At 35.0% G+C, this 25,645-nt stretch overlaps 1 protein-coding gene and 1 long non-coding RNA gene across 3 annotated transcripts; both read right to left on the bottom strand.

The window, feature by feature from the left end:
• Window positions 1–7: 7 nt before the first annotated feature.
• LOC135793306 (uncharacterized) lies at window positions 8–6,152 on the bottom strand. Of its 2 annotated transcripts, none has more exons than XM_065304210.1 (4): window positions 3,396–6,152; window positions 3,161–3,332; window positions 2,568–3,083; window positions 8–2,516 (listed from the first exon to the last, which is right to left on the bottom strand). In XM_065304210.1, the coding sequence occupies exons 1-4, from the start codon at window positions 6,003–6,005 to the stop codon at window positions 10–12; spliced, it is 5,805 nt and encodes a 1,934-aa protein (XP_065160282.1). In that variant the 5' UTR covers window positions 6,006–6,152; the 3' UTR covers window positions 8–9. The 2 variants fall into 2 exon arrangements, with proteins under 2 accessions (XP_065160282.1, XP_065160281.1); XM_065304209.1 differs by having other exon boundaries at window positions 2,568–3,101.
• Window positions 6,153–24,521: 18,369 nt separating this feature from the next.
• LOC135793921 (uncharacterized) lies at window positions 24,522–24,949 on the bottom strand. The gene is made up of 2 exons (XR_010548745.1): window positions 24,659–24,949; window positions 24,522–24,594 (listed from the first exon to the last, which is right to left on the bottom strand). It is a non-coding gene; the product is annotated as an uncharacterized lncRNA (long non-coding RNA).
• Window positions 24,950–25,645: the final 696 nt, after the last annotated feature.

The following is a 25,645-nucleotide window of genomic DNA, read 5'->3' on the forward strand; positions in this document are numbered from 1 at the left end:
TTTTATTATTTAAGGCACAGACACCTGTGCAACCTGGGGAGCAAGTGTTTGAAGACTCCATAACGACATCACCTTGGTATCCATTATTAGAGGAACAAACACCTGTGCAAGTTCGGGCACAAGTGCCTGAAGAAATTGATTCCATTTTTTGTTGGGCGTTGATGATTTAGCGCAGGCACCTGTACAATCTGGGGAGCATGTTCGTGAAGATTCCATCACCACATCTCCCTGATATCCATTATTACTAGAACAAACACCAGTACACGTTGGTGCACAAACGGTTGTTGTGCTGGAATCCATGTTTCTATTAATGCCTGTTGATTGTGCGCAAATTCCTGTACAATCTTGGAAACAAGTATTTGAAGAGGTTGAAACCATATTATTTTTGTAAGCATTAGCAATAGAGCAAGATCCAGTACAAGTCTTCGCACAAATGTTAGAAGAGGTTAGATCGATTCTTCGATTAGGTGAGGATTGGGCACAAGGGCCTGTACAATCTGGAGAGCATGTTCTTGATGACTCCATACCATCACCTTGATATGCATTGTTTATAGCACATGCACCAGTACATGTCCTGTCACAAATACCAGAAGCCTTTGTGTCTATTCTTCTACTGGTTGGGGAGCATATTCTTTGCTCCATACCAACATCACCTTGATATGCATTGGTTTTAGAACAAACACCAGTACAGGTCCTCTCGCAAACACCCGAAGTGTCAGTGTCCATTCTTCTATTAGTTGTAGATGATTGAGCACAAACCCCTGTACAGTCTGGAGAGCACGTTCCTTGGGATTCCATAACCATATCATCTTGACGTTGGTAAGAATTGCTCTTAGAACAAACACCCGTACAAGTTTTCGTACAAATGCCAATATAACCAGAATCAATACTTTGATTAGGTGATTGTGGTGCCCTTTGAGTTCCGTATCTGTTTGTGTTTGAACAAACTGCAGTACACGTCCTATCACAAATTCTTCCTTTAGAACCAGGTGATCCTGGTTTGGTGAATATTTCATCAGTTTTGTCTTGTCCCAGAGTAGCGCAAACCCCTGTACAACTTGTTTGACATATTCTTGAAGTGCCTGCTGATACATTTGCTCGTGTATTACTATTTGAGCAAATTCCAGTACAAGTATTTGCACAAATACCTGATGAGGTTAAATCCATCACTTTGTTAAGCGTTGATGATTTACTGCAAACACCTGAACAACTTGGCAGACAAGGTCTGGGTTCAAAAGGTCTATCCGTTCCTAACGTATTGGTAATAGTATTCATATTGGTATTGGTGTTAGAACAAACTCCTATACAGGTCTTTGCACAAACACCTGAAGAGGATAAGGCCATCCCTCTATTAACTGATGACGTTTTGCTGCAAATAGCTGAACAACTTGGCACACATGGCTTAGATTTCACAGTCATATTAGTATCTACCGTATTTGTATTGGAACACACTGCAGTACAGGCTTTCACACATACGTTTCTTGATGGAGTCATCTTCATCTCATTTTGTTGTAGTGGTAGTTGAGCACCTGCCCCAGTATATACTATGTGTTGCTGGGAACACGGACCTCCGCAAGTTGGCAAACATGGTTTACTGTTTGCATCGATTGGCTGTAAATTTTTGGCAGAGCATACAGCTTTACAGCTTTCTTTGCACTCACGAAAAGTAGGACCATTTGGTAAATTTGAAGCAAATTGGGGTTGCTGAATGGGATTTACAAGTGATACATTTTGTTGCATTTGATTCTCAGGTACGTTTGAAATTGGAGCAGATTGATTTTTTACACAATAGCAGGCTTTAGGGACAAATTCAGTATTTTCGTTAATCTTCTTATTGTATTTTGCTAACTTGGAGTCAAGTGGTACAAATGGTGCTTTCTGAGATGTGAATTTAGTATTCCAACAAGAACGAATTTGTCCAGAAACATTCGAAGTCTGAACATTCGGATTATGCTGAGTTAAATCTTTTGGTATAGTAACTTGTTCAAAATCGTTTATTGTCCCTGCTTGAATAACTGATTGCGGTACCACAACAATTTTGGACCCACCAGGAAAATCACCAAGATTTTCAAAAGCGGAAGATGTGGCATAGCGTCCCGTGTTATCCAGCGACGTGAAATCATTGTCAGTTGCTTCAAACGACGATTGACGAACATTTGCATTAGAGTTTAACATCACTTGCTTCGGAGGTTGTGGCGGCCCTTCTGGATCAGTTCGTGGAGTAACTAATCTAGTATGAGATGTACGGTCCATAGAAGTTCTCTTTATACCACGTGAATTCAATACTGAGGTATCATATTTAATATACGGATAATTTGTTGAAGGATTCGGATATCTGCCTGTTTTTGGCGCAGACATAAAAGACTCGTCAACCTGTGTGTTTGACTGAATCGACTGAGTTCTATCTTCTCGAATTTCTGGCAAAACGTCATAACGCAACTGTATATTAACAGATTGTGGTTGAACATTTTTATTGTCTTCGGTAATACTCCAAGCAGATGGCTGCATTGACGAAGCTAAAAACCAAAAATTTTAATTTTTACTTTTAGCAAATTTATTTTAAATACCTGGTGATGCTCCAGTGTATGCACAAGAACATGCCTCTGCATTATACGTATTTGGTGAATACGCAAAAGTGTGAGCATCTGGATTAACACAAGTTTGATACTCCGAAATATTCGAAAAACACGACAAACTTTGAGGAACTGGGAAATTATTGCTGCTCAGTGCTGAACTTGAACATTGTTGAATAACATCAAATCGTACTTCTCGCGATGGACGACTACTAGCCATTGATTGATCTTTGGAATATCTTTGATCTGAAATAACAGGAAATACACTAGGCTCAGGTCTAGGTATTGCCAATGGAAGTGTGGCCAGGTTAGTCAATAATCCTAAAATGTTTTGACTTTTTTCGGTTTTATTCTCGACGAAACCTCCATGTCCATGATAAGGACACATAGCAGTCGTTGCGTCTTTGGCTGGTTTTGTTATCTTTGGAGTATTTACAGGTTTGTTGAAGAAATACTCATCAAAAATACAATCAGGTTCAATAGGCTTCAACAATATGTTGTCTACTTCCACTATAACAGGTTTAGATGCTGAAAATTAGATATTTATACATGGAAAAAGCAGATATTTAAAAATTGCTTTAAAATACCATTATATTCATTGAGGCATTGAGCAATTGGTAATTTTAAACCGTGGTACGGGCAGCAAGTCATTGGCATTGGAAGTGATATTACTTCTGGTTTTGACACATCTGAATGCAGAACTCTATTTCCATCATTAGTATTATTAGAAGCTATTTTATCAACTTGTTTTTTGTTGCGCTTAAAAATAAAATTCTCATTGAAATTAAATATTATTTATTGATGATTTAAATTATCATTTACCGATCCAATTTGTAAAGTATTATGACGTTCATCTACTTCTTGGATAACAGCCAATTTATCACATGTGGCCGATGAAAAGCGAGCAAGAGGGCTTAACTCTACATGATCTAAAATACCATCTGATGTTCCCACACCACAATCATCCACGTAGATAATCTCAGACATAGAATCTGAATCTCCATGTGAATACTCTGATGCATGTGGACTTATAATATTAGGCGAATCATGTTGATGTTCATGTTCATTTTGCTCTTCAGCACCTTCAGTTTTCCCCGCCCCTTCATTTAGAACATACGCAACTGTTACGCATCTATCATTGATGAATCCTAAAGGAGCACTCGGACACATCTCCAAAAGATAAGAATCAATTTTGGAAGATTTCCTTTTTACATCAACAAAATCACCAGCTGCTTCATTTGATGACCGTTTAGTATCAAGTTTATCATCTATATTAGGTGAGGCGCATTCAAGACATTGTTCTCTACATACTTCCTTTGATGCGCTATCATTTTCGGTATGTGAACTACGTCCTCCACTGCTACCATCACCAGTAGAATGATAATCTTCAATAACAAGATCAATCTGATTGCAATTGTTCTTTTTGCACACGTCAGTGATAACTTCAATATTCCCAGCGTCATTGATAACCATGGAAGTCGAAATAGTTCCATCTTTATTTTCTGTAACCACTTCTATAAGTCCAGGATTAGCAAAAGTCGTTGTGACGTTAACTCCATCTGTATGCGTTTGAACAATGTTAGCTGCGCATGCAGTATTCTTAGTCACACATGAAATTTGATTCGAATCCGTAACAGCATTATCACATATAGTATCACACTGTAAGGTGTAATCAATCGATGTTTCATGTTGTTTCCCAGGAGTTGCTGATGTACCTGGATCATCATCCAGACAGGTACCGACCGCTCCACAAATGCACTCATCATCTTGATCACCAGATTCTGGTGGTGTGTTACTTTTATCAGATATTTTGGATTCACATTCACCGGCCCATCCACAAACACATTCAGAATCTTTAGATGGAGAACGATTGCTTGCTGCTTTTTCAATACTTGTTCTTGCGGAACGTGGAGTTTCCACTTTTGTAGTTGTCGCGCATTCACCGTCCAAAACACATATGCATACAGATTCTTTAGATTTCTTTGAAGGTTTGCTCGTGCTTTTAGCAACACTTGCAACTTCAGATTTGCCTGCCTCGATGCAAATTTTGTTTGTACATGTTTTACCTATTAAATCACAAAGATCTTTTATATCACAGGCTGTTTCTAACAATGTATCTGGAACTGATTTGTCCCCTTTGGCATTCTCAATCTCCTGACTCAAATCTCTAGCAATCTTGTATAAATCTGCATCGGAGGGTAATTTACAAGGACATTCTTGTGGTCCACGTACTGGTATATCCTGTGGCGTTTCTTTACTCTCAATTTGGACTGGTGTTGACTTCTGAATTAGAGATGATTTATTTGATGTTGTTTTAGAACATGTTTCAGGACAGGTTTGTTCAGTTTGATCTGTTTTCTCTCCTAATGTTGCAGTTGCATTGGAAACAACTTGAGTCACAGTAGGTTGTTGAGGTTGTTGAGTTGCAACAAGTCTACCACCTCCTTTAGAATCACCACCACTAGAGTCAGAATCCTTGCATGTGCAAAATGACGACCGACTAGAAGCTCTCCTTTTCTTCTTTTTTTCTAGTTCTGTTTTCATCAACGCAAGAGTTGTAGCTTCGCTTAATTTCTGATTGATCAAATCACTTTGTAGTTGTTCATTGCGTTTGATTAAGAATGTAATCTCTTCTCTAAACTTGCAATTAATATCACGCATGTCTTTTAGGTTTGCTTCATTTGCTTCCAGTTGTTTTTTCAGAAGTGCTGATTCTCTTACGGTGCTGCAATGTTTATCTTCACATTCTTTGTCTTTGCGTCTTAAATCATCCTCTAATGCACTATTTTTCCGCCGCTCGCGTTCTAATTCTCTTTGAAACGGCCCTTCTAGATTTTCACGTAAATGTTTCAATTCCAGTCGGTAATCGGCTAATTCATCATATAATCTTTGATTCTCTTTTACGAGACTTTCATTCATGGACCCAACATCTTGACTCCGTACTGTGACACCTTCTCCTCCTTTTGAATTAGAAAGTTTGTCGACTTTGGCTTGTACATCCTTCAGAGCTTTTTCTTTGGCTTTCAAAGTATTCACTTCGTTTATCAGAGATTTTTCTTTTTCGGTTAATTGTTTAATTTTGTCCATGTAACAAATGTCAGCAGATTCAATCGAAAACACTGATATTTTGCTCATGTCGGGTAATTTAAGCGGTTGTGCGGGTTGTGGTTCATCATTAGGGCATGAAGCACACACGCATGATGATTGTACGAGGTTATTAATATCAGTAGATGGTCCTTCTTTAGCCAGTTTAGCCATGTTGTATGTCATCACGGCTGGCATAGACGCATCCATTTGGTTAACACGTTGACGGAGTTGATTCAAGTCACATTCCAAGTTTGCATTTCGGTCTTCATATTTGTTGATAATGCTTTTCCAAAACTCTTCCTGAGTTGCTTCTTTTGCGATGGTCTTATCATGATTGCTACACATTGTGAGGTCGATGTTGTTTTTATCAACAACATATATAATTTTACTTCGAATTTCTCATCATTTTCTACACAAAATTTTATTCATACGCAACACGACAGATAGATTTTGTTAGTATATGTTATTTAAGTAGCAGAACCATGACAACAGTTAATTCTTTGTTTTCAACGAAAACTTGTTGGAAATTTAATGCGAAAATTAAAAAGTTGTAAGTAAACTATTCCAAAGTTTTTTTATAAATTAGAATCTTATAAGTTTGTGTTATTTTGTTATGTTTTCAGAATAAACTTAGAAATTCCATCTAATATTATATACTATATTATTAATAAGATTAATATCATTATTATCTATATTAAAACATATTTATATTTGTATGAAATTTATACATACCAAAACTAATGAATCGATTTGGATAAACTTTTCACCAAGTGATACTGGACACTAATGTAATATTTTGCCCGTGATTGCAAAATTTAAATAATTCTGAAATGGTAATCCGCTCAGAAGCCACTAGTTAAACGTTGTTCGTAATAATTGTATTGTAATTTTCTATTGTGGTTCCTGATTTGTATCCATTTCAGAATTATTTAAAATACAATTATTAAATAATATAGTAGATTACTAATAATGCCTCACAAGTTTGAACAACTCTATATTGTATGAATGAAGATAATATCACCTAGGGGTACGAAACTCTAAAAAATCATGTGTGGAGTTCACACGCCGGAGAAGTGAAACCTTCCGAACACTGCGCTGTGAGAGAATGAGACGAAAGTAGTATCATAGTAGTGGGATAATTATTGAGTTTATTTATTATAATATTGAAATCAAGTGTAAAAGGTATTTAATATTTTTCTGCCGATATTCACGACACTTATCGGCATTAGTTTTTGGCATAGGTGAAGATCGTTATTATAGTATATTCAGAAAATATTCAAAATCAAGTGGTTTGTGGCAAGCTACGAAGCATCGCACAAAGAGGAGACGAAGATAATAGGAAACACTATATATTTGTGTTCTCTTATTCTCTCGCAGGCTAAACCATATAAACGAATACGTTTGTCTCTTTTAGTGTCGTTTCATAAATTTTGAAATCACAACGTTTCTAAGGAACTTTTCCCTTCAAAAACTTAAAGCAATTGCTAAATGATAGGTATAAGGGCAAAATAAAATAATTTTTTTTCATTTCATTTTATTCCATCATTTCTATTTATTTATGCATGTTGTTTACATAAATAGTTGCAAACTGTTGAATAACTGCAAATAAAGCAATAGTTTAAATGATGTGGATCAAACATATACCAAAATAAATAAACTACCGTGTTTGCTAACGTACTCGTATCACCAGTTCAACACATAGTTAGGTGCTGCAGTTGGTTCTTCCTCAGCTTGGACTTGCTGGGCAACGAAGATGAAGCACATTGCGCTAACGGCAAAGACGAAAATCGTAGAGAAGTTCATTGTTAACTTGTTGAGTTGACTTGATGTAGTCGAATAAAAGTGAAAGAAAACACCAGTCCTTTTTTATACCAATTTGTTTCTGGAATAATTATTACTTGAAATTATATTAATCGTTTACTAAATTGTTTAAAATAATTGTAGATTATTGCCTATTTAGGCCTTATCTAACAGCATGAATATGTTTAATAGTTATAGAAATATTTTTTAAAAGCATAGCCAAACATTAGGTATTATTAAAATAATTTTTACGACGTCATTTTCTTTCATTAAACGTATTTATGGTCAAAACTAAATTTTGCGACGGTTTTAATTAGAAAAGTTGAAAATTATCATTATCTACTCAAAGAAAAAGGATTTGAACTACTTTTCTGGTAAAAAATGGATACGAAATTCAAAGTAAAATTACATTTGTTATTAATAAAAACAACATCTCAATTTGAATTAAGTGTATATTCTGTTCTAACTGAAACAATAACTGCATCTGCATATTAATTGTCAGCTCATATTTTACATATTTATTAGTAAACTAGCTTTATCCCGCGGCTTCGCTCGCGTTGAATCCATCAAATAAATATTAGAAATCATTATACATAGTTGAAACGGATTGATAGAAAGAATGTATATTTCACTGCTTGGCAAGGATTATCTATGTGAAAAAATTACTACATGCAAAAAAGTTTTAAATTTTAGATGGAATGCTAGATGGCGTTAAAGTAGTCAATTAGCCAGATGCAGAGGTATTATTGGCTAAACAATTTCTTTATTTTATTTAAAAAATATTTTTTTTATTAAATAAAAAAGTAGCCTGTAACCATTCCGGGACCATCGGGGACCACTAAGAATATGTGTACGGATTTGATGTTGACGTAGCTGTCGGTAATACAGTGTGATGGTACTATAGTACTTAGGTGTGAGCTTCATTGCTGGAATGCTAGATGGCGTTAAAGAAGTCAAATAACCAGATGCAGAGGTGTTAGTGACTAAACAATTTCTTTATTTTAATTTAAAAAATAATTATTTTTATTAAATAAAAAGTAGCCTATAACCTATCGGGGACCACTAAGAATATGTGTACAAATTTTCATGATGATCTGTTAAGTAGTTTTTGCGTGAAAGCACGATAAACTTCAGGACATACGCATTTATAATATTAGTAAGGATATTTGTGATTAAAAGTAGCTTTCTACTTTTTTTCTTGATCAAAAATATTTCCATTTCAAAATTTATCATATTTGAATCACAAACGCATATAAAGCGACGGTTTTTCCACAGTTTTTAGACACTAAAAGTGGTACTTTATATACGCATAACCAAGCCGTGAATAAACTACTTTATCTCCGGGTATTATCTACATAGCGGGGCTTGCATCTGCGCAATTGCCTACCGTGCAGCACGAGACCATATGAAATGTCATGCGCTGCCAGTCAAACAAGTCAAAGCAAGCGTTGTTGCTGCTCCTGTCGCCATGGCACGATATTTAAAACCATTTTCCAGTAGTGTGCGAGCAAATTTCGAAGATTTAAAATACAAGAGCTGCAATACAGAAACTAAACGTGGAAATAGAGTAGAAGTAGACAAAATAGCTTAAGTATCACGTGGCTAAACATTGTTAAAGTAAAGTCCTCGTTTAGCAACTAGATACTTAATACAGTGGCATCCCGGTAATCCGACAATCACTTTGCAAGGCAGTGTCGGATGAGCGAATTTGTCGGATTATTGAGAACTGCCTAAGACCCCTTACAGTCCGGAATTTTTTACAAAAAAATACTTTGTAATCCGACAAATTACAAATCCTAAAGTACAAACATATGGCATATGACCATGTCGGATTACAAGAGGTGACGGATCAAGCTGGGTCCGGATTACCGGGATTCCACTGTATACTATTATATTATTAGTTATGCAAAACTCTTCTAAAATGCTGTCGCTGTCTAACGTGTCCGGTATCCGGTGCAGTTTTTATTGTGTCAGGTTAATATAGTACATTAGGACCGTATATACCATTTTGAAAATCTGTAAACATGGGAGCATTATTATAAAATAACAAACAAGACTATACATCAATCTACCAAGAGCACTTGTTTATTAGAATAAACAGCATGGTTTCCAAGAGGAAGCTTAAACACTTGGTGCATGTTAAGATTCATTAACATGAGAAATTTTGCACTTTCAACATCTCCATTCCAAGGTACAGCATAAAACGTAACATCACGGAATTCTTCACTCTGAAGGCAATTTTATATTAGCTATACTTTTTACTATTATCACTGTAATATAATGTAGGTATTATACAATTCGTTCCATTTCTTCCGCAAAAAATCCACACATGCATGTTCCGAAAATGTGTATCAAAAGAAGATAAAACAGCAATGTATTTGGTTTCTAAAAATTATATATATTATAATATATGAAATAAAATCACCTTAAAATGGTTGCTTACAATTAAATATGAGATAAGGCATAATGCAATACTTATGCCAGTTCCAAAATATTGGCACAATAATGGCCACTTAAACAATTGGCTGATTGCATTCCAAGATCTAAAATTTATTTAAGCTAAATGGCACCAAACGCAAATATATACTATTTACTTTCTTGCACAAAGTTGAAATCTGTATGCTTGAGTCAGCATATCCAATCGTTCCAATTTATTCTGAGTTTTTTGGCATTGATTTAGAATTTCTCTCATTTCGGGCACGCCCTCCTTAGTCAACAACATAAGAAGAAATAAGTAACTGCAGCCGGCCACACAGCAAATATACTGATAGCAAAGAGAGTAGAAAACGCAGAAATTAAATAATTCGCGATATGGACGTTGACTCAAATTAACAAATAAGTTCTAAAAATGTAATAGTATTAGATATTTTGAAAAGAATGACTAGAGATGAGCCGAGTTAGTCGACTCAACACTCGTATTGGCGGATTGCCTGAATATTAGGTCTTGAAGCGACTAATTACCCGCTAATTATTCTGCTAAAATTTAATTCTTATGTAATTTTTTTCTTTAGTAATGTAGTTCAATATTATCATGAATTTTAATTTTTTTTCACACGTTCTGTCTAATCATAAGTTTAACTATTTGAAATTATTATACCAATTACTTTTTTAAAAAGGTATTATTGCCGACTATTCGGTACATCTCTAATGACAATATGATGTTTGCTTACACCCGGATACAAAACTCCACAAACGTTATTTATGGAATTTTCACCACAAGTTTCCATTTCACTAAGAACCAATCCAATACCTAACAAAACCCAACCAACACCAATAAAACACTTTACAACCAAATCAGTAACATTAATTATGTTTTGCAATTTATGTGATAAATGATGAAACAGCCCTACTTCCATCATTTCCCAAATGATAATTCCAGATATATCCGCCGTTGTTAGCATATATACTATCATGTGTCCTAATGCTGCTGTTATAATACATGATAAATTTAAAGTGATGTCTTCAAACCGCACCCCAGTTCCTTAAACAATAACCACTATTTTTTGTTAATGTTATATTAGTGGGTGCTTACGAAATGCGAGACACAAATAGTTTAAATTTCCGAATGTACTAACAAGTACTGCACAGATATATGCCCGATAGAGGACATTGGGGAATAATATATTTTTGCTGAACCAAAAATATTTATCCACTACGCGATAGATGAAAAAATGTGCACGTGAAAAGCTCATAATAATTTCTAACGATAGTTTTAATAAAACTTTTACAACGAACAACTATATTTTTAACAATTTTGGGACACTGGCTGATTGTTCAGGTCAAAACAAGTTCAGTCATTATAGAGTTGGGCAAACGTATACTATAATATTAATATTCTACTATATTATTTAATAATTACATTATAAATGTTTAACGTTGAATAAAGAAACAAATATAAGAAAACTTGTTTAAAAAATCCTGTGAATATAAATAATCAGTGAACAACAGTGGCGGATTATGCTTCAGTGGGGCCCTAGGCGCAAATCAAGTTTGGGGCCCCTAAATCCGAGAATTTTCAAAAACGGTTATTAGCCCAGTAAAATTAATAGTTTTAGCGTACGGGCGCCGCAAAGTCTACTTCAACATTCGTTTGTGCCAAAAACTCATTTCCACACCACCATGAGGTAGAGTTCGTGGCGCGTTTGTTTTTTTTTTTATCGTGGTATCCCCAGTAGGCCTAATCCACACGCACTATTCCAAAATGTAATGGATTATCTTCCGATTCGCTCTTCGCGATGGAGCAGGTGTTGTGCGTTAATTGTTTTCAGGACCGATCGAAATATCACAGGTAAAATTTTCTGTCATACTACCGCGATGGGATTATCGTTTTCAATGCTATCTTGGTTCTTGAGTTCATCGTACGTGTGCTCAAAAACGGTAATCGTATTTAAATACAAATTACAAATTTACTTTTCTTGCCTTCTCTTGGGCAAAAATTTCAATAATTTTGTCGTACTCTAGTTTTTTAAAAATATCATTTTCTATGAACATTAATGCGAAGTCATTTAAGTGCTCTTGTGAAGGACTATTGCGCAGATAGTTTTTGACTCGTTTTAAAACTGAAAATGTCCTTTCTCCACTTGCATTAGAAACGGGCAAGGTCAAAAAAATTTGCAGTATTGTGTGTATATTTGGAAAAGTTGATTTTAGACCATTACTTAATGTTGCATACATTTCATGTGGATCTCTAATATTTTCTTCTTGTATGTATTTTAGAAAATGAGTCAACTCGTCAGTGAAGTAATCTGGCTCAATATCTTTTTCATACTTAGACAATAATCGCTCTACACAATTATTAGTCTCAACAAGGCTTAATTTTAAATCAAAGAAAATTTTAAAATCGTTAAGAACATTGATATAGACATCGCCACTTCGAGTAATTTCTGATGTTAATACATCACATACAATATAAAAAAATGTTGACAATAAAATAATTTCTTGACGAAAATGCTGTATCATTTTTGTTCGTTTCATCATATGGATATTTGCGTTTTCTTTGTCTCATCTCTTTATAAGAATGATGAGCTGTTAGGGATCTAGCCTCCTCTTCAACAGTTTCGAAATTATTTCTGACCTCTGTTATAAATTCGTTTAATGATTTTAATAAACTAACACTATTAAGAATATTTGTCTTTGGTTCTTGTAAGTATTTGCTGGTACCTGATTTTTAATTTCAACATGATTTGCGGTGTTAATCTGCTCTGATGTGCTTTGGGGAGGATTATCCTGATTTAATGATGGTCGTATTAAATATGATGACAAGGAATTTTTTTGAACATCATTTCTTTTTTCCTTTTGTACTTTCAGTTTTCGCTTTTCCGCGCCGGATAAATATGTTCGTTGCATTTTAAATTTTAAATTGCAAAATAATTACACAAATATTGCACAAATATGTTTTGTAAAAATTATAAGAAATAATAAATAATAATAAATAATAAATATAATAAGAAATATTAACGATGTACCTTTACAGAAGCTCTTGTTGATTATTAACTGCAGTTTTGAAAATCACCCACGCCAAATCGTCTATGCACAACACTTCGAGAAAAAACTTTTGTAGAACTAGTGTTGTCGGGGTTGTGATTCAAGACTCACTGACCACTCTCTGTTTTTTTTTAGTCCAACTACCACCCCAAAAATCTAGATAAAAATTGTAGGAGGATAAACGTTGGTTCAACGTGTTCCGCAGATGTGAAAAAATGATAGAAAGACGAAATAATTAATATTCCAAAAAAGAAAGTTACCCGCTATTTTACAACCTCAATGGAATATTCCTCAACTCATCTCCTCCACAGATGTTCGAAATTTAAAAAAATTGGCAATATTCTACTCGCATTATACAGTAGAATCTTGATAACTCGAATGTCAAGGGAAACCAAAAAAAATTCGAGATAGCAAGTTTTCGACTTAACAAGAATTTCGAGATATGAAGAGTTAACTCATCAAATTTCGACATAAAAAGGCACAATTTCATAGAACATTTATTACGATAAATTATATTAGGTAACATAAAATGAGAGTCAAGTACATAATTATAATGAATGAACTTACACTGTATGTTTTAAATAATTGATAAAAAATCTGTTATCTTCGTTTGATTCAAGCCATTTACAGATTTTTTATCGATTATTTTTTCTAGTTCATGTAGTGAACCGAATATACCTATGATACTCGATATCATTACATCTTTCAATGTAAGTTCGTAGTGATCTTTCAATGTAAGTTCGTAGTGTATCAATTGCTGTATTATACTCATTTTGTTGCTTGTTAACAGCCAAACAAATATGTACTGACTGAGCCAAGTAACCAAAAGTGACCAAAAATGAAGAAACATAACATCTGTGTATCTTAGAAATTAGAAAGTTTATTGAATGAATTCATTCCTTGCACGTGTGCAAAACAAAAACAATAGATAAGAGGCCCCGAGCCCCGAACATTCCTTTTTGATTTTATTGCCACGAGTTTTAAGCTCCGGGAATCCCGAGTTTTGAGCTCCGGGAATCTCGAGTAAGAAATCATAAAATTTTATGAACTTCGACTTACTGAGGTAGTATTTGCAGTTCGAGTTACTGAGTATTAAAATGTACGAGTAATGCCTCACAGGGAAATAACTTATTGTTCGAGTTACTGAGTCTAAAAAATTCGAGTTAGTGCGTCGTTCGGGGTTCAGCGGAAGGGAATAGCATATCTTTTCGAGTTACTGAGGATTACGACTTAACAAGGTTCGAGTTATCAAGATTCTACTGTAGCTACAACTTTCTAATGCAATATTCAAGAAAAGGTCACAAAAATTCGTGGCAGAAAACATCCAAATTTTATTTTAAACAGTTTGTCATAAAGAAATAAAATCGGAGATAAAAAGTTTTAAGTCAGCTATATATCCGTGACGGTTGCTTTGCGGACACGTGTGAAATGCCGTTTTGGGCGCCAAGTGAAAACCAATACGCTATTCATAAAGGCTGAGGTCAAAACCAACTGATGAAGTATTTGTGGAATTACTATGTCTATATGGGACATATAAGTGCCAGGGGCCCCTCAGGCAGCCGGGGCCCCCCAGGCAGCCGGGGCCCTAGGCGCGCGCCTAGTGCGCCTATGCCGTAATCCGCCACCGGTGAACAATGTTTGAGAAAAGACATTCGTTTCGATATATTTCAACATAAACAGTTAGAAATACGTCGTCATTCACCTTTGCACAGGAATAGTTGACACACAGGAATGTCGATCATTAAAATCAATACCTACACTGTTTGTGTCATTTTTATTCTTGCATATAGGTACATGGTCTTGGATCTTTGCCTGTGAATAATCTTTAAGCGTAAGTAAAAGAATTTTTTTAAATTGCTAAACCTGTTTATATAGGAAAAATAAAAAAAATCGTTTACTTATTATTATATCGTTTAGATTTATTTATGCATTCTTGTGAAATAAATTGCTGAAAATAAAACAAAAAAATAAACTAACATGTTTGCTAATGTTGTCCAGGCTGGCGAGGTGGATGAGTAGCGTCTTCTTGAGCTTGGACTTACTGGGCACCAAAAATTAGACATATTGCGCTAACGGCAAAGACGAAAATCTTGGAGAAGTTCATTGTTGACTTGTGGTTTAGTTGACTTGATGAAGTCGAATATAATGTGAAAGTAACCAGCAGCCCTTTTTATACCACTTCTAATCTATATCTAGATTAATTATTTCTGTAATTTATATTATTCGTTTACTTAAATATTTAACATAATTATAGATTATTGCAGAAGCCCGCGCTCGCCCTGTGATTGTGACCATTTAATGCTTACAGAAATATTTTTTAATGTGTGGCAAATATTAGGTGTTATTAAAATAATTATTTTTACGTTGTCATTTTTCTTTCATTTATATTATTTATGACTAAAACTAAAATGCAGCGGTACTAATTAGAAAAAATTGAAAATCGTCTGTTCAAAGAAAAATCTACGTTTCAAGAAATACTGGATCATACTTCAAAAAATCAGTTTATAAGACGCTATTTTAATTATAAATCAATATTAGATTATGCGTGTAATATAAATTTGTCCATTGTGAGCTGCCCGAAACTCAATATATCTAGATAGGTATTATTGTATTATGCAATTATGGAATTAATTCAAGTTAAAGTTCCAAAAACACAATAAAAAAATATAAAACAAAAATTGAATAGTTTACTTAAAACTTTCTAATTCTTTCATTAAATTTCAAACGAGTTTTCATTGAAAACACAGAATTAATTGTTGTCATTGTTTGACAACATATGATATGACATGACATGACATACCTATACTAATCAAATTTATCTGTTGCGCATGTATAAAATTTGGAGTAGAGAATGATGATAGAAAATAGATGAGAAACTCAAAGTTAAATTATATTAGTGATCAATAAGAACGACATCTTGATTTGAATTAAGTATATATTCTATTCTGATAGTGACAATAATTAAATCTGCATATTAATTTTCATCTTATATTTTACATATTTTTAAGTTATATATTTGTGATAAAACGTTGCCTTCTAGCTCCTCTGCGTCAAAAACATCTCCATTTCAAAATCTATATCTATATATATAAAATTTGCGTGTCACAGTGTTTGTTTCCATACTCCTCCGAAACGGCTTTACCGATTTTTACCAAATTTTATATGCGTATTCAGTAGGTCTGAGAATCGGCTAACATCTATTTTTCACACCCCTAAGTGATAAGGGTTGTTCACCCTTAACTTTTTTTAAAATTTTTGGACAAATTCTTTTGTTTTTATTTTTTTATGATGTGGCATTAAAAAATACATACATCCCTAAATTTTTATTTTTTTATCACCAACCCCTATTTCTTTATAGCCATTTTAGTAATTTAATCATTTTTCATGCCGTTCGAAGAAAAATTTTATATGCGTATTCAATAGGTCTGAGAATCGAATATTATCTATTCTTCATATCTCTAAGTAATAAGGGTTGTCCACCCTTAAATATTTTTCTAAATTTTGTTCGAAACTTTTTGTTTTTATTTTTTTTATGTGGCATTAAAAAATACATACATCCCTAAATATTTACTTTTTATCACCAACCCCTATATTTTTATAGCCATTTTGGTTATTTAATTTTTTTTCATCCCGCTCGAAGGAATGAGACTGAAGTCAGTCTCCTGTTTCACGCACACAATAAGACATCTCTCACTCCCTACACAGTTTTCGACCATCATTATGGTATATGTATCAAGTGTAATAGTAACGTTTACAATTATCATATTGCTATCTCAGGGTAACTCTCATATTAACTATTAATTATTACTGTTTTATTCATAACTAGCGGACCCAACAGACTTCGTTCTGTTACAAAAATTTGGAATGTGGCAGATTTTGTTCCTCTCTATTTTATAGTCGGTGCAAAAAATTCTCCTGAACAGAACAGTCACCCCGTTGACAGGGCGCTTCCACGAACTTTCGCCACCCTTTCAAGAACAAATTATATTAGTGGGACCCACTAAAACACCCCAATTGTGTCACATGCAATACTTAGAGATCGTAGATAATTAACCACTTTGCACAAAAAACAAAATGAAACAATCAAACAAAAATTAATCAAAGAAAACTGCGGAATTTGTTTTGTTTGATATATATATATGTCGGATTCGAATACGAACAAGGACGCCATCTAGACATAAGAAGATGAATCAGCTAATGGAGGTGCAGTCTTGCATCGATGTGGTCTGGGTGTGCGTCTCGAGTAAGAGCGACAAGCGCAGAAGGGATTCGAAGGTTTCGAGGGAAAGGAGAATCATGTATGAAGACACTCACTCTGAGAGCACCGTTGAGCGCGCACCCAGAACTCATCCCGTTACGCCGATTCAATTCGTATTGTTTAAGCTAAGACATACTTTGTTTTGTAATAAATGGCGCGTAATTTAAATTGGAATGTTGTTAATGTAGTTGAGGAGGAGGTGTATCCGACATCAGAAGTGGGATCTGGATCCAATTTGCGATCTAATTTGCGATCTAGTGAAAAGTGCGATAGAGAAAGTGACAATGATAAAGAAAAGTGGAATCAGTTATTACAAGTGCAAAATAATAATATGCGTAATCTTATTGAAGCGTTGGTAAAACCCCAGGTGACCGAACAATTTAAGTTGTCGGAATTTAATCCGGATGATCGTGATGCTGACGCGCGTGCTTGGTGTTCCATGGCAGAGTTATGTATTGGTGACAAGAATTTGACGGGTGCCAAACTAATTATGACGTTAAGCAGAGCAATGAAGGGTGCAGCATCATCGTGGTTGTCGCAGATATCCTACCCGGATATTTCGTGGGAAGATTTTAAATCACAGTTTGCCGCACGATTTATTCAGTCAGAGACGATGACTGCGTCTCTAATAAATCTACAGAATGGAAGGCCACGAGGTGATGAAAATTTGAGTACTTACGCGGGGCGACTTTTCAATTCGCTGATGACTAACTGGAAAGATGCGTCCATCGAGCAAATCGCTACTGCGACCATATTAACGCATATTGCTCAATTCGATAATCGAGTACAGCGTATGTCATTTACCAACGAAATTCAGACGAGACAGCAATTACAAAAGGAGTTACAAGCACTCTCTTTTAAACGACCAGCCGCAGTAGACAATGCTTCGCAACGCCCGGAGAAGATGCGAAGAACTTCATCATTCCAACCCAAGATGACGAAGTGTTTCAACTGCAATAAATTTGGACATCGACAGGCTGACTGCCCCGAGAAGCGGAGACAAGACCAGAAATTCACCCCTCAGCGGTCCACATCGGGAGCGTCAAACAGCGGGAGATGCTTCAAATGCGGTGAGACCGGACACTTCGCCAACCGCTGCAGGAAGAATGAGGGCTCTGTCAAGACGGTCAACGTCTGTGCAGTTGATTTACCTGGAGGTACTTTTAAGCATAACGGTGAGTCGTAACCCTTTCATTTGGATTCTGGAGAGAATGGAAAGAATTAGTAAAAGAAAGTATTGCACGAAATTTCTGCGGGAAGAAATTTTATAATTCAGTTACGATGATTGGAATTGGTACAAGTAAAGTAAATTCGTTTGAGCAAATATTATGTCAAGTTGAAATTCAAAGTCACTATGCTGAGATCTTGTTTCACGTCTTGCCTGATTTGTATTTGATTCATGACGTATTGCTGGGTCGTGAGATTTTGAATCAAAATTTTACTGCGATAATAACTAAAAGTTCATTTCAACTTAAAAAAGAGCTTTTGAAAAACATCCACTCGTGTGTTCCAGACAACACAACTATTAAATTAGAGAATCTAGACACACATATTTCAGCTTGTCAAAAAGCAAAACTCGAAAGCGTGATAAGTAGTTTCTCTGAATACTTTGTGACCAAAATGCCATTAACGCGCGTAAACACGGGCACACTTGAGATCAGACTTATAGACTCAACAAAAACAGTACAAAGACGCCCTTATCGTCTCTCATTCGAAGAAAGAGAATCAATGCGTGGGAAAGTCAAAGAACTTTTAGACGCAAGTCTAGACGGTTATGGAGGAATTTTAATGCAGATAAAGGAACAGAAGAAACATGTAGTTGCGTATTATAGCAAGCGAACAACACCGACAGAATTTAAGTACCATTCGTATGAATTAGAGACACTTGCGATAGTGAACGCCATTAAACATTTTCGTCAATATCTAAGCGGACGCAAATTTACAATTTTTACGGATTGTAATTCCATAAAAGCTGCACAAAAGAAATGTGATTTAACACCACGAGTACATCGATGGTGGGCGTATTTGCAAGCGTTTGAATTTAACATAGAGTATAGGGAGGGAAAGCGAATGGCACATGTAGATTTTCTATCACGTAACCACCTAGGCGAAAATAAAAAACCCACCGCGCATGGAAAATAGAAAAGAACTGAAAATTGTTAACTTAGCAGAACTACAAGACAATTGGCTACTTGCAGAACAGTTGAAAGATGAAGAGATTTCGAAATTAAAATTAGACTTAGCGAATAACACATTAGACGAAAACATAGCGGCGACATACGAGTTAAGATCGGGCATTCTTCACCGACATATCCAAAGAAACGGAAAGTCTCTATGCCTACCAATAATTCCTCACTCGATGAAATGGTCGGTCATAAATAATATTCATGAGTCAATAATGCATTTAGGATCGGATAAGACGCTCGAAAAGATTTACGAACACTATTGGTTTCAAGGAATGTCACGACTTGTCAAGCGTTTTGTAGATAACTGCATCACTTGTAAACTCAGTAAACCACATTCAGGCAAAATTCAGGCAGAATTACACCCTATTCCAAAGACTACTACCCCATGGAATACGATACATATTGACGCAACAGGCAAGCTAAGTGGAAAGAATGATACCAAAGAATATGTTTTCGTATTAATAGACTCTTTCACAAAATTTGTTTTTCTACATCACTCAAAAATATCAATAGTCACAGCTGTATCGACGCATTAAATAAGGCTGTCTGTTTGTTTGGTGCCCCAACAAGAGTAATAGCCGACCAAGGTAGATGTTTTACCAGTAATGATTTTAAAACTTATTGTAATTCAAAAAATATTAACCTACATCTTATTGCGACGGGAGCATCGCGCGCAAACGGCCAAGTGGAAAGAGTGATGAGCGTTTTAAAAGCAATGTTAACGGCAATCGAAATTACACCAGATAAGTCATGGCAGAATGAGTTAGGAAATATTCAATTAGCAATTAATTGCACAATTAATAAAACTACAAAGACGTCCCCCTTAGAACTCTTAATAGGGAAAGTAGCGAGACCGTTGGCAATGATGGTAGATAACGCGGAACATGACGTAGATCTTAATTTAATTCGACAAGTGGCAATTGATCGAATTCAAAAATCGGCAAAGTACGAGAAGGCAAGATTTGACAAGACAAAAGCAAAAATAAAGCGTTTCTCATTAGGAGAATTTGTGCTCATACAAAATGAGGAGCGTAATCAAACTAAGCTAGAAGCCAAGTATAAAGGGCCTTATGAAATAATAGAGGTATTAGAAAATGATAGATACAAATTAAAGTCGTTAAGTTCGAAGAGAACGTACAAGTACGCTCACGATCGACTAAGAAAGATGCCGGACGCACAAGTCGCGGCAGAGGAATTGTTAGGCAATACTACGTAGGAGTATTGGAAGGGTTGCACGGGGAGTGTAATAGCTGTAGTACTTGTAACGGTATGTAAGTTTTTCTTGAGCATGAGACGGTTTGTAGTTTGATGGATAATTATAATGTGTACCATTTATGACTAAATTGTTTTTCTTGTTTTTCATTGGTGTGATTAGTTGTGAACTGCCAACCATTGTAGTGGTTGAGTAGGTTGCCAACCATTGGTGTGGTTGTGTAACATGGGACCTAATCATTGGTGTGATTAGTTGTGAACTGCCAACCATTGTAGTGGTTGAGTAGGTTGCCAACCATTGGTGTGGTTGTGTAACATGAGACCTAATCATTGGTGTGATTAGTTGTGAACTGCCAACCATTGTAGTGGTTGAGTAGGTTGCCAACCATTGGTGTGGTTGTGTGACATGAGACCTAATCATTGGTGTGATTAGTTGTGAACTGCCAACCATTGTAGTGGTTGAGTAGGTTGCCAACCATTGGTGTGGTTGTGTGACATGAGACCTAATCATTGGTGTGATTAGTTGTGAACTGCCAGCCATTGTAGTGGCTGAGTAGAATTTCCAACCATTGTAGTGGTTGTGAAATTGTTAGAAGTCAATCATTGTAGTGATTGTGCTTGATACTGCAAATCATTGTTGTGATTGTGCAGGATTGAAAACCATTGTACTGGTTTTGTAACATGTTATTGAGAGAGATATGACAGAGATGTGGTCAGAGATGACCGAGTGATTAAAATTTTCGAACAAGATTCTGAGATTTACTTTGTTTTACAGAATAAGCCACACGAGGACGTGTGTGCGCAGGATGGCCGTGTCGGATTCGAATACGAACAAGGACGCCATCTAGACATAAGAAGATGAATCAGCTAATGGAGGTGCAGTCTTGCATCGATGTGGTCTGGGTGTGCGTCTCGAGTAAGAGCGACAAGCGCAGAAGGGATTCGAAGGTTTCGAGGGAAAGGAGAATCATGTATGAAGACACTCACTCTGAGAGCACCGTTGAGCGCGCACCCAGAACTCATCCCGTTACGCCGATTCAATTCGTATTGTTTAAGCTAAGACATACTTTGTTTTGTAATAAATGGCGCGTAATTTAAATTGGAATGTTGTTAATGTAGTTGAGGAGGAGGTGTATCCGACATATATTGAAATGAAAACTTTTCTAAAAAGGCACTAAACGACACTAAAAAGAGACAAACATATTTGCGTATATGGATTATCTTGCGGGAGAATAAGAGAACGCAAATACAAAGTTTTCTATTATCCGCGTCTCCTCTTTGTGCGATGCTTCGTAGCATAGACGTGTGTATGTGTGTACGTGTGGGTTGAAATTGACCGGTTGATGTTTTTGTTTGGAGAAGGTTACTAGGATACTTTTTGAAGTGAAAACTCTTTTAGAGAACACTAAACGACACTAAAAGGAAACAAACATATTTGCTTATATGGTTTAGCCTACGGGAGAAAAAGAGCACACAAATATAATGTTTTCTATTATCTCTTTCTATTTATCACAAAGAGGAGTGTGCGATTCGTAGCTTCCCCCTAAGCATAGACGTGCGCAGACGTGCGTGGGTTTGTACGTGTTGGTTGAAGTTGCCCGGTTGATGTGTTTGTTTGAATAAGACTTAGTAAGTGTAGGATACTTTTTGAAGTGAAAACTTCTTTGGAAGATACTATACGAGTTTTCTCCGTCGTTTCTCGCGACCAAAACGATCAAACCTTATCCGACAAAACCGTAATGCAACTAGGATTCGAAGGATTGCGAATGAAAGGACTGAAGAAGAACAAAAAATTGCACGTGAAAAGCGCCGTGTTAGTATGACTCGATTTCGTGCTTCTCAATCACAAGAGCAAAAGCGGAGTTTGCGGGTCAACATTATAAAAGTTTGCCGGGTCAGCTAGTTAAGCTACACCATAAAATATAACATGTCGAAATTCTTCACTCTAAAAGCAATTTCATATTAGCTATACTATTTTTACTGTAATATAATGTAGGTATTATACAATTCGTTCCATTTCTTCCGCAAAAAAGCCACACATGCATGTTCCAAAAATGTGTATCAAAAGAATAAAAAACAACAATGTATTTGGTTTCTAAAAATTAAATATATATTAAAATATATGAAATTAAACCTCATTAATTTGGTTGCTTTCAATTAGATATGAGATAAGACACAATGCAATACTTATACCGCTTCCAAAATATTGGCACAATAATGGCCACTTAAACAATTGGCTGACTGCATTCCAACATCTAAAATTTATGTAAGCTAAGTGATACCAAACGCAAATATATATTAATTTACTCTCTTTCACAAAGTTGAAATCTGTATGCTTGAATCAGCAAATCGTATCGTATCGATTTATTCCTAGTTTTTTGGCATTGATTTAGAATTTCTCTCATTTCAGACACGCTCTCTTTAGTCAACAACATAAGAACAAATAATTGACTGCAGCTGGCTACGACACTTATATACTGATAGCACTGATAGTAGAAAACACAGAAATTGAATAATTCGCGATATGGACGTTGACTCAAATTAACAAATAAATTCTAAAAATGTAACAATATTTAATTTTTTTAACGAATGACTATTAGAGATGTGCCGAGTTAGTCGACTCAACACTCGTATTTGCCGATTACCTGAATGTTAGGTCTTGAAGTGACTAGTTACCCACCCAAATATTCTGCTAAAAATTAATTTTTATGTTTTTTTGTTTATTTATTAACGTAATGTAGTTTCATATTTTCATGAATTTTAATATTTTTTTCAACACGTCAACACAACTGTCTGAAATTTTTATACCAATTACTTTTTTAAAAAGGTATTATTGCCGATTATTCGGTACATCTCTAATGACAATATTATGTTTGCTTACACCCGGATACAAAACTCCACAAACGTTATTTATGGAATTTTCACCACAAGTTTCCATTTCACTAAGAACCAATCCAATACCTAACAAAACCCAACCAACACCAATAGAACACTTTACAACCAAATCAGTAACGTTTATTATGTTTTGCAATTTATGTGATAAATGATGAAACAGTACTTCTTCACCTATGCCCCAAATGATATTTCCCAGTATTTCCGTCTTTCTCAGCTTATATACTATCATGTGACCCAACGTTGCTGTTATAATACATGATATATTGAAACTGATGTCTTCAAACCGCACCCCAGTACCTTAAACAATAACCACTATTTTTTGTTAATGTTATATTAGTGGGTGCTTACGAAATGCGAAACGCAAATAGTTTAAATTTCCGAATATACTAACAAGCACTGCACAGATATATGTTCGGTAGAGAAAATTGGGGAGTAATACATTTTTGCTGTACAAAAAATAATTGTACACTAAGCGATAGGGGAGAAAATTTGCACGTGAATAACTCATAACAATTGATAATGATAGTTTAAAATAATACAACGAGCAACTGTATTTTTGACAATTTTTGGGCCACTAGCTGATTGTTCAGTTCTAGCCAAGTTCAGTCATTATAGAGGTGGGCAGACATATGCTATATTATATTCAACTACATTATTTAATAATTACATTATAAATGTTTAACAATTAATTAACAAACAAGCAAATATAAGATAACTTCAAATTGTTGTTCAAAAATATTTTGAATATAATTAGTGAACAAAAGAAATTATATGCGTCTCAAAATGCTGCAAAATATATTTTAATTAGAATTAAAATTAGAATTACGTCGTTATTTAATTATGCACAAATATATGTGACTATTAATGTAGAACATTTAAAGGCAACACACTGTCGGTAATACCTTAATTTTTGTATATTAGAGTACATGGTTTTGGGCCATTCGACTCTTGGATTATTTTTGAGTAAAAATAAAGGAATTAAAGGAATTGGTATAACCTATACATATAGGCAAAAGAAAATATTAATTGTCTTATTATTGTGTCATTTAGATTTATTTATGCATGTGGTTTACATAAATAGTGGCAAACCTTTGAATTTCTGCAAATTAAACAACAGTTTAAATGATTTGGATCACACATATACTAAAATAAATTAAACTAACTTGTTTGCTAATTTTGTCCTGGCTGGCGAGATGTACGAGTGGCGCCTTCCTGAGCTTGAACTTGCTGGGCCCCAAAGATGAGACACATTGCGCTAACGGCAAAGACGAAAATCTTGGAGAAGTTCATAGTTGACTTGTTGTTTAGTTGACTTGATGTAGTCGAATATATTGTGAAAGAAAACAGCCGCTCTTTTTATACCACTTCTAATCTTTTTCTAGAATAATTATTTCGGTAATTTATATTATTCGTTTGCTGGAATATTTAAAATAATTATATTTATCGTAAGAGACCACGCTCACGGGGTTATTATGACAGTTGGACGGTTATAGAAATATTTTTTAATGTCGAGTAAATATTAGGTGTTATTAAAATAATTATTTTGGTGATGTTATTTTTCTTTTGTTTGACTAGAAAATTAAAAACATTAAAATATTTGTAGTAAAACGTATGTTAAAAAAATAGAAAAAGATTAACGACTTTTCGAATTCCGAATGGTAAAAAATATAAACTGATCAAAGAAAAATACCATTATCTATAATCATGCATTAATTCAAGTTTCTATTCAGGATAAGAAAACAATTTTAATGTAAGGGAAATAGATAAGATAATATTGTTTTTTGAATCGTTAAAGTATATTTGGCTGGGCATTATATTTCAATGTTGAAATTACATTCTAGCACCATTTCTGAAAAAATTGAAACACACTCACGCCAAACAGAGCTAAACACTCATAACATATAATTATATTGAACACTCGGATGAGTTTAAAAATAAAACGTTTATTGTTACTTGAGTTTTTAATTATAATTTGACAAATGTCTTATACTACTTGACTTATCTAGTCGAGCTGCTAATAATAAGTGACGCTGCTTTGCAACGCGCGCCATAAGTAGTCGCGAAGAATGCTGACTCTACAACTTAGAAGATAAGGCGGGATGCGCATAATATAATTCCTCCCCCCTTAACTAAAGACGTCCACGTCTTTT

The sequence above is a fragment of the Atheta coriaria genome, unplaced genomic scaffold (assembly GCF_025399875.1).
Source record: "Atheta coriaria isolate IRGN ID8LTWV9N9 unplaced genomic scaffold, Caltech_Dcor_3.1 hic_scaffold_6_pilon, whole genome shotgun sequence".
Taxonomy (NCBI): domain Eukaryota; kingdom Metazoa; phylum Arthropoda; class Insecta; order Coleoptera; family Staphylinidae; genus Dalotia; species Dalotia coriaria.